The sequence below is a fragment of the Fistularia commersonii genome, chromosome 3 (assembly GCF_037954325.1).
Source record: "Fistularia commersonii isolate RoL2024-O1a breed Wild chromosome 3, RoL_Fcom_v1.0, whole genome shotgun sequence".
Lineage (NCBI taxonomy): Eukaryota > Metazoa > Chordata > Actinopteri > Syngnathiformes > Fistulariidae > Fistularia > Fistularia commersonii.
In genome coordinates, this window is record NC_141286.1 from 10007042 (window position 1) to 10017702 (window position 10661).

The window sequence follows — 10661 nt, forward strand, 5'->3', positions numbered from 1 at the left end:
GAGACACTCAAATATATGTCATTATATACACACACTTGTATGGTTACCACATTGAAACCCTTCAGAAGCCTCCGCTTCCTAATCCAGAACAAGGAACATCCTTCACTTCAGGCACTGCAGTAACTTTGTGATGTGCACATTTGCAAAACACCCTAAATCCATCCTGTGATGGAGATCCACCGCCTAAAGGTTCAACGCCGGAGACAATAACGGTGATTCTTGCGCCTGTCGCTATCATTTTGTCACCCCCGAGAACTTGAGAGGGAGATGTAGCGCCAGCGGCGGCGTCTGGGAGCAGCATGTTGCACAGAGGAAACATCTCCAAGTGGCTCCATCTCCACCAGAGATCAGGCTCCGCTTTGATACCTCAAGGCCTTTCCCGTCTCTTATGCACACATACAAACACACATCTGCGCTCTATGGTTTTAGGAAGTCCAGCCGGCTGCGTGCATGCGTACACGTGCACGTATCCATTTACCCTCCCCGAGGATGAAGACGAGTCTAAGAGGGAGGGAGAAGGAGAAGAGGCTCTTAGTCTGTTCGGTGGGGCTATTTCTGACTGCTGCCATTTCTATGATTAGATTATGGAGAAACAGAAACCTGGTCCTCCATCGTCTCCATAACCCTCCTCCTCCTCTGCTCTACTCTCTCCCCTCCGCCTCCTGTCCACCTGCTGCCAACACAAAGCCAAACTGAGGCTGCAGGAGATGCGGGAGGGCGGGGGCGAAAGGTCAAAGGGCAGGAAATGGCACAATTGTAGATGAGATGGACGTCTTGTTTTGTTGTTTGTGCTATTTGAAGAAATCGGAGGATCGGGAGGGTGGCGTGGAGGCCCGGGGATCGGGAGGGGGGCGGGGATGCCCGGAGAACGCACCCGTAGGAAGGGTCTCAGAGGAGACGTACGTTCCTCAGGCTGCGGAGCGGAGAAGTAAACTTGGTTCTGCTGGCTTGACACCTGACTCCTCGCAGCAGGAGGATCTGCGACGAAGAGGAGGTGCTGAAGGATGAAACGACTACAAGCGGCTCTCCCATTATCATCCCGGTCCTTGCTCTTAACAGGAGGGGGGGAATTTTCATCCATGTCCCTCCGCACCCCCACCCCTCCTCCACCCATTGCCCCACCAAGCAAAGCGATCGATTTCACCTCCTCCATTACCGGAGCGGCTCCTCATACGTGGTGGTGGTGGTGCGGAGGGGTGTTTTTGAAGGGTGGGTGTAGCTGGTGTGTACACCGGATGCAGCACGGTTACCGCAGGGTGATCATGTGACATCCCCACCACCACCACCAGCACCACCACCACCACCCATCCTCGAGAGAATTAGCATAAAAGCCGAATAAAGGACCCCACCCCTGCAAAAAAAAAAAAAAAAAAAAAAAAAAAAAGGAGCAGTCCGTTCTCCTTTCTTTTAAAGAAAAGGAACAAATCCATTCCGCCTAATTCGAACCTTGCTCAGGGACAGCTCGCGTGGCAGATTGCGGCCTAATTAGTTTAGCGGGGATTTAATTCAATTAACTTTCCACAGCTCGGCGCTCCCCGCCGCCGGGCTGCTTTCAGAGCGCGGGGCCAGAGCCGCAGATCTAATTAGCGTGTTTGGAGAGGCTCTCCATGCGCAGCCCCTCCACCACCACCTCCACCCACCTCCACCCTCGCCGCTCCAGCTGTGGCGTGTGTGTGTGCGTGTGTGTGCGCAGGCGCACCGAAGTCTCCCGGGACCTGGTTTTTATCCTAAAAAGCTTCTTTTTTAAGTAACACGCCGCTCTCCATTAGGTTAATATAGAGTTTGCTGGGGTGCGGTTAGCTGGGGGGGGGGGGGGGGTTCAAATGTACGATGCGTGCATTTGAATCCCCGCAGCCGCTCCGCGATCCCGCGAAATGCACGTCGAGCGATTGGCGTGCATTTGGCCCTTTTTTGCATGTGTGTGTCCATGACATAGACGACTTGAGCGTCACTGCTGCGAAGACGCGGAGTCTATGTCTTCCCAGTAGTGATACGCCAGTCGTGAACGAATAGTGACAAAAATAGCGAATCATTGTACCGACTCGTGAGTCATGACTTTTCATCACCATTAACTCCTCCACAGCTAACTTCTCTCTAATATGCGACTAGCTAACTGTTTATTGGATACTGGAAATATCATTCGTTGGAAGACCAACCGCTGTGCTGTCTTCTTTTTTAGCTCACGTACCCCTTTCCCTCTCTGCTATGAGCAGGTCACATAACCCCCCTCCTCCAAAACACACACATACACCTCTAAGAAAACAAATGACCCACTAAGTAACTCAAAAAAACGAATGACTCAGTAGCATAAAGTAGCTCTCTTCACTGGCAAAACGAGCGACTCACTCAGCAACTCAATAGAATACAACGTGCCTTCAATCGCCCGAAACCTCAACGAACGAATCACCCTGTCCACTCGCAAAACGAACGAATCACTCAGCTACTCAATCAACGAATCACTCAGTCGCTCACAGTCGCTGCCCCCTTCAGAAAACGAACGAATCACTCAGTGATTCAAATGACTCGAAATCTCCCGATTCTCCCAGGTGAGCGACTCGTTTAAACTCGGGTCAGTAAAAAGAATGGAATCTTCCCATCGCTTTATCAGCCGGGCCGCCGTTTCCGGTCACGTGATGAACCGCAGCTCCTCGCCGTAATGCCTCGTGCGGAGGCTCGCGTTGAAAATTCGCAGGTACACGCGCCCCCTCGCTCTTATGTGCGCCGCCGCCGCTAACCAGGTTAGCGTCGTCTGGAGCCGGCACGCGTGTCACGGAGCATTCCGGTAATTGCGGGGTGAAATGCGGGTCCGGGAGCCACCGACGGGAACCCCCCACCCAACCCCCGCATACGCTACGCTTTCTTCTATTTCACGCGCGGTCTAATCGACTTCCGGTGGGTGCGCGTCCGTGATGACACGACTTATTCCAGTGACGCGGGCGGGCGGAAGGCGCGCGGCGGGCCCGGGAACCGGAAGTCGCCACGGGAAAAAAACAGTCTATTAAAAATCGTTCATCCTATCGATTGATTGATTGATTGATTGATTGGAAATAAAAGGGGCCGTTTAGCGACCGTGCGAACACACGCAGGAGGGGGGACAGGAATAAAATGACTAAAAACTGGGACTGCAATTAAAATGCAATAACAGATGTGGAAAAGCGTCATTACTCCTTAATAATAACCTTTATTAAGCTATCGAATTGCGATTCATTTCGGGTTGTGGATCGATAACTCGACACCGCGAAACGGAGGCGTCCTGCTCCGGGGTCCGTGATGGATTGAGCTGCGGGGCCTCCCGCAAGGCTTTTCTTTGTACCCGGTGTGCCCCATCTTTTACCCATCATTCACGCCCCCCCCCGCCCCCCCCCCCCCCCCCCCCCACATACACATACACACCTCCTCGTTACGACCCCCGCACATCTATCTGGGCGTGCACACATACACGCACGCAACTTGCATCTCGCATTTCTAATATTCTAATATTAGCTATTCGTTATGAAAAAAATGTGCCTATTTCTAATAACAGTCTCCCGTTTCGAGGTATTGTTTTACAAAAACATTTTTTATAAGTGTATTATCCTGAATTTTTTAAACGATTTATTTTTGTTTTTTAATTAACTAATGAATTCGTTCATTATGGTTATGAAGGCCAAGCAGGCCGATGGTGATTCCTCCCCTGTTCCTCCGTGGGGCCTGTAATCCCTCGTTGGGGTCCCTCTCCCGGGGGCCCTCGGGAGCTGGGGGCTTCTGGGGGTGGGAGGGGGGAGCATTGTGTCCCCCCTCCATGTTGACTCAGACGCCATGAATGCAAAAGATCCCAGTTACTGTTTCCGTCGAATCGGGCCATGAATGTAAAAGTCCAAAGTTAAAGCCTCCGCAGAGGAGAAGGTCTCCCCTCCCCTCAATCCCCCCCGCCCCGGATTAGCGGCCCTGGAAGAGCCCGGTCCCCGCTTTGAAGGGATTAGGGGTTGAAATGCAAAAGCGGGGAGAGCTAGGGTCGCTCCTCGCTGCTCTTTTTTTGGTTGTGGTGGTGGTGGGGGGGGGGGGGGGGGGGCAAAGAAGAAACAGCCTGCAGAGTTTAACTTTGAAACTGTTTAAGTTTATCTGCAAACTCACCTTTGACACCCACCAGACGGGACGCGGACACACACCAGACGTGTGTGTGTGTGAGAGAGAGAGAGTGTGTGTGTGTCGAATCACGAATATACTGCAAAAAGAAATAAAACGTCTGATTAAATACATAGATTATATGTATGTATGCATGCATATAAACCACTTATTTGTTTTTCTAGCATATGCACATTTTCCAAACTGCTTCACGTAAATTGCACCATGGTTTAGAGTAACGAAAAAAATAATTCGAGGTGTTTTGTAGCGCAGGAGGCCACGACTCGAAAACATGTGCATGTGTATGTGTGCGCGCCTGCGATTAAATGAATGAATCAATAAATGAATAAATGAATCGATCTCCTGTGCTTATTAAGCCTTATTAAGTTGCGCTGTCCTCAACACGCGGCACAAAACGGGAGATTCATTTATCATTATTACTATCATTATTTAAACACCTTTACAACGACTATGGGCGAATATTATAGTCTTACAATGTATTGCAATGAATATGGGCGCAGATTACAGTCATGTTACAACGAATCTGGGCGCAAATTATATTCATATAACAATGAATATATTCGCATATTACAACGAATCGCGGGCATATTACATTTATAATACAATGAATGTGGGCGCGCAAATTAAAGGTATATTGCAGTCAATATTGGTGCATATTATTTTTTATATCACAATAAATATGGGAGCAAATTATATTTTTATAACATTGAAAATAGGCACATATTATATTCATATTACATTGAATATGGGCGCATATTTTATTCGTCTAACAATTAATGTGGGAGCAAATTATATTCATATTACATTGAATATAGGCGCACATTATATTCACGTAATAATTAATACGGACACAGAAGAGGCTTATGAAGAAAATATCGCGATAAATGAACACAGATCTCGTTGTTGTTGTTGTTGTGTTTTACTGACCCGTAATGTTGTTACGACAGCATCCTTCCTCACACACACACACACACACACACACACACACACACACACACACACACACACACACACACACACACACTTAATTTCTCGCGTGATTCGCGGGTCCCATCATTCGTGTGAACGCCTTTCAATTTCCTTGATTTATTTATCATTTTTTAATCTTATTTGGAACGATGACCCGGCGTGCGGCGTGCGGCGGGCGCGGCCGCGCGCGCTTTTGCTGGCCTGCTTGTCGGTGCGTGCAGACGCGCGTGTGTGCGCGCGCAGGGATATGACTTATCACACCGTGTGTCACCGAACAATAAACTTAAACCAATTTATGAGGCGTCAATGCGTTTACGGTTACCGCGGCGAACTCTACCCTTCTCTCTCACTCGCAGACGCTCTCTCTCTCCCATCCCATAAGTCAAGGCGGCGCTCGCGCCGGTGACATCTCCGACACACATACGTATGTGCGTGCGCGCGCGAGCGATCGGAATCAAATCAACGCTTTTAATCTCCGTCACATCCGGATGTTTCCCGCCACGTGAAGACTCCAGTGACCGTGGATCCACCACCACCCCACTCCTCTCCTCCTCCTCCTCACCCAGCCCCACACCTAAATAGGGAGTTAGGAACCCTAACCTTTGAATCCCCCCCACGCGAGTTGCGTGTTTTCCTCTGTCACCTGTCTGCCCGTAAACGCACCACCCACCTACCAAACAGTGAAAGTATGTAGAGTCTGTCTTGAAAACACGGTTAGGTTGGAAACAGAAAAATGACATTTGTTTCTATAAAATGTGATTGTTTTTGGAACCGACAAACGAAGCGGTTCGTTCACGGGGCGACGTTGCGGACAATAAAAAGTCGTCGCGTTTAAGCTAGCGTCCGATAATGGACCCACAGCGAAGATGGGCGGGGCGCGTGGAGCAGGGGGCGGGGCCCGGCGTGCGGCGCGCTCACCGCCCGCCGCAATTGTCATGGTAACGAGACCCCCTCGGCCATTGTCTCGCGCGCTGCCAAGTTTATTATAAGCAGCCGCGCGAGCCGGATCGCGCTGTCACACGGAGAGAGGCGCGAGCGGCGGCCGCGGCAGCCGGAGGAAACCGAGACACGGCGGAGGACGAGCGGCGACGAGCACTGTAGGCAGGGACTTTTCTGGATTATTTTAGCGAGAACCAATAAAAGTCGAACGGCGGCGGGTTTCAAGGTTTCAAACCGCACACCGGAATTGTTGCGGGGGTGGGGAGGACTGCGCGCCAGAGTCCGTGGAGATACCGGCTCGGGTTAGCTTGACCACCCGGCTAGCTAACGCTACCGCTCCCGCCGGCGGACCTCCATGTATAAGATGGATTACTCCTACCTGAACTCCTACGACTCCTGCATGGCGGCCATGGAAGCCTCGGCCTACGCGGACTTCAGCTCCTGCAGCCAGGCCAGCTCCTTCCAGTACAACCCCATCCGAAGCGGGCCCTTCTCCAACCCGGGCTGCACCCCGCTCAGCACGGCGAGCTGCACCCTGGGGGCCCTGCGGGAGCACCAACCCACGCCCTACTCCTCAGGTACGTGCACGGACAACCGGGACCCGCACTTACGCGGCACTCTTCTTCCACACTTTTTATTCATATTGTAATTAACGTCTTTTTTAATTCGCCGCCATCGGTCCTCCAGCCGGCCCCCGCGCTGGAACTTATTTTCAATCATCGATCTACACATCATTTCTTTATTTTGAGTGAAAACACCTGAAATATTGTTTCGTTTTTTTATTGTACATTGACCAGTTCGTAATATACAATCGAAAAATATCATACATTCATCAATAGAAAACTGTTTCTCTTATATGTAGATAGTTTTATTTCGATCGCTAATATTTCTATTTGTGTGTTTATCGCAAATAAGTTCGTCCTTGTCGTAAATCATAATGATAATAAAAATAATAATAGATGTGCAAGGTTCACAAAATCGTTTTGAACACAACGCAAATACGGAAACCGTATTGATATTTCAACTCAAATAATTTTTAAATGCATAATTATTCGTTTTACTTTTTAATTTGTTTAACGAAAAAAATTCGATTGATTTGGTTTTCCGCTTCGTTCAAGTTTGACTAATCATCTCCGTGGACCCATTTAAAATTGTATGTATATTTTTTCCGTCGCAAAACCAAAAAGAATCCAACGGTGGTTCTCTTTGATTTTGGGATGCAAACATAGCTGATAATTTTATATCGTTTAGATCATTTTTGAATATTTGTTTTATTCTTTTATATGAATAAACCAGAGGTCGTGTAGATCTAAACAAGCAAACTGGAAATATGAGCGTTTTATTTTCTTATCATTTGACCGCCATCCCAACATTATATATAAAATATGTATTGTTGTATTTTTCAAACGAAAAATCAATTTATCCATTTTGTGTCATTAAAAAAAAACGAACCCGGCCCCGAAGTCAAACGCCTTTCCTCCTCTCAGTTCCCTACAAGTTCTTCTCGGACCCCTCCGGCCTGAACGAGAAGCGGAAGCAGCGGCGCATCCGGACCACCTTCACCAGCTCGCAGCTGAAGGAGCTGGAGCGGGTGTTCGCAGAGACGCACTACCCCGACATCTACACCCGGGAGGAGCTGGCGCTGAAGATAGACCTGACGGAGGCACGGGTCCAGGTGAGACATCCGTCTGTGAAACATCTATCCATTTATTAGACATTCCGTTATCCGTCCACACATCTATCTATGTCACATTCATCCATCCATCTATCCATCCATCCATCTATCTAGCAATCTATCCATCCATCAACCCATCTGTGAAACATGCATCCATCCAACCACTGATGACACATCTATCTTTTTATGTGTCCATGAACATCCGTCCATTTACAAAACATCCATCCATCATCAATCTACCAATCAAACATCCATCTATCTATTGTTCATCCATCCATCTACGAAACATTGACCTATCGATAAAACATCTAGTCACCTTTCTGTCTATCCATCCATCTATGAAACATCTATCGATTGACCTATCATTAAAACATCTATCTATCTTTCTATCTCTTTGACACATCCATCCCTCCATCCATGTATCTAATATAATGTCCTCTCCATGGACTAGGTGTGGTTTCAGAACCGGCGTGCCAAGTTCCGGAAGCAGGAGCGCGCCGCCAACGCCAAGGCGAGCAGTGCGGCGGGAGGAGGAGGAGGTGGCGGCAATGGCTCCTCCGGTGGGAAGAAGGGCGGCGAGCCGCGCTCCTCATCGGACGACGACGAGTCCAAGGAGTCCACCTGCAGTCCAACCCCAGACAGCACGGCCTCCCTGCCGGGCTCGGCCGGCGGCAACCTGGGCAGCCCGGCCAGCCTGAGCCCCAGCCCTGCCCCTGCTGGCGGTGGCGGCGGCTACGCCAACGCGTCAGGCTCCCCGGTGCTACAGGGCCTGAAGCCGCCCGGCTGGTCCGGCCTGGGCCCGTCCAACCCGGCCGTGGCGCAGCCCGCCGTGCAGACGCAGGAGATTCTGAAGGCCTGGCAGCCGGCGGACAGTATGAGCGGGCCATTTGCGGGGGTGTTGTCCTCCTTCCACAGAAAACCCAACCCGCCCATCAAGACGAACCTGTTCTGAAGCACACGGGGCTCCGGATGCGGCGGCGGACGTCGGGACTCGCCTGTTAGAACCACCAATCGTCCAGTGCGTTTTGTGGAGCCCAGGTTCCACGGCCTGCTCTGTGAACTCACCCACCAAACCTCCACCTCCACCCAACCCCCCGTGTGAAAATATGCAACCTGCACCCCCACCCACCCTTCCAGGTTGTATGTGCATTTAAGCAACAACACAACATGACACACACATGCATACTCACACTCACTCAGCGGCTGTAATGAGCATGGCGGTCAGGTACGAGGTCTAAGTCCATGTCCAAACATGACTGACACGCCAGAGACACACAACTGTTTCCAATGACAACAGACACACACACACACACACACACACAAACACACAGACCAAATCTCTTGGCCAAGCAGAGCAGGGCGCCCCGGAATCCAATTAGAGCAGACTGGACATCTCACCCCTTCCTCCTTCTGTACTGTATCAACCCCCCCCCCCCCAATCACACACACACACACACACACACACACACACACACACACACACACACACACACACACACACACACACACACACACACACACACGGGCCTATGTTCGCTCCCCTGGATGAGGCCACCCTTTGGCGGCGACGTGCAGGTTGGACACGCAGGAACCTGAATCATGCCAGGAGTTTGTCCATCCTTTCCACTAGAAAACAGCTGATCGTGTTTTTATTTTATTGCATTTAAAAAAAAAATGACTCCTGACATTTTCTTTAAAGAAAAAAAAAGGAAAAAAGTGTATTTATTGTTTGTCGGTGAGATCCCCACTCCCCTTCTTTAACACTGCCCCATCCTTTATTTTCCTGATTCTAAATCCTGTAATTAGTAATTATAAATATTAGGGAGGAATTTTGTTTTTTTAATTTCCTGTCAACGTTGCTTTTATCAGAGTGAGTTCACCGCAGAGCAGCCACAGGCTCGGCAGGCGACCAGAAGTTATAGCACTAATCTGAATATTCTAATAAATCGACATTATGGAAGCACTACGTTGTGTGTTCACGGACCCGTCTTTGTGAGTGTGTGTGAAACAGAATGTGTTTTTTTTTGTTTGTGCTCCTAATAAAACCCACAGCATATTATTGTATTTTAAATACTTTGTTATACTTTAATAATCCCTCATGGGGATTCCTTCTCTGCATTCAACCCATCATGGATGAGCCATGATCAGTTGTCTATCAGCATTCCAAGGATGTTCCCTCTACCTCCTGTGCCACAGCGCCCGTAAATATACATTACTTTAAAAGTGTATTTTGTTACCCCCCCAAAAAAACAAGGAGCAGTATTACATTTTTTAATGGAAAAAAATGAACATGGTTGAACAATTTTAACTTAACATCAACGGCTGAGACTACGATGGGAAAGAGGAGTGTGAAAGAAAACAATTGCAAGTCTCTTTACATGTAACACACTCAGAGGCTCTGACTTTCCCACTATTGTTATACCTCTCGCTTTCTCTCTCACACACACACATGCATTTTGACTCACATTAGCATTCTCCCCCTCTCACACAGTCTCTCACACTCTCTCTCACAGACACACACACACAAAAGACACTAGAATACATTTAAAATGTCTAAACAGCAGATCATCCTTCCTTGGCTTTCATGGTGTTTGTCTGATAAAAAAATTAAAGAGACAGAGAGAAAACACACACACACACACACACACACACACACACACACACACACACACACACACACACACACACACACACACACACACACACACACACACACACACACACACACACACACACACACACACACACACACACACACACACAGAGTCCAGGTGCTGTATACAGCGCAGACAAACAGGCAGGTAGTGGAGTCTGAGGTTAGTTGTGGTGTAACCCAGGGGAGTGTCTGGGTTACAGAGGAAATCAGTCAAACGGGGGTGGTGTCCCCCACCCCGTCAGACCTCCCCACCCCAAATAAAGAGTGCAAAGTAAAGAAAGGGGAGTCTTTTTGTGT

The 10661-nt window shown here is 49.1% G+C and overlaps 1 protein-coding gene across 1 annotated transcript; it reads left to right on the forward strand.

Moving 5' to 3' along the window:
- The first annotated feature begins 6259 nt into the window (after positions 1–6259).
- Positions 6260–8799, forward strand: phox2a (paired like homeobox 2A). Its single transcript, XM_086143593.1, has 3 exons — positions 6260–6611; positions 7521–7708; positions 8160–8799. The coding sequence occupies exons 1-3, from the start codon at positions 6389–6391 to the stop codon at positions 8658–8660; spliced, it is 912 nt and encodes a 303-aa protein (XP_085999719.1). The 5' UTR covers positions 6260–6388; the 3' UTR covers positions 8661–8799.
- The last annotated feature ends 1862 nt before the right edge of the window (positions 8800–10661 follow it).

Excerpts from the sequence above, each read along its gene's own strand:
- phox2a (XM_086143593.1), top strand. The coding sequence starts at position 6,389 with ATGTATAAGATGGATTACTCCTACCTGAACTCCTACGACTCCTGCATG. Across the intron at positions 6,612-7,520 it reads ACCCACGCCCTACTCCTCAG|TTCCCTACAAGTTCTTCTCG; the intron begins GTACGTGCACGG and ends TCCTCCTCTCAG. Across the intron at positions 7,709-8,159 it reads TGACGGAGGCACGGGTCCAG|GTGTGGTTTCAGAACCGGCG; the intron begins GTGAGACATCCG and ends TCCATGGACTAG.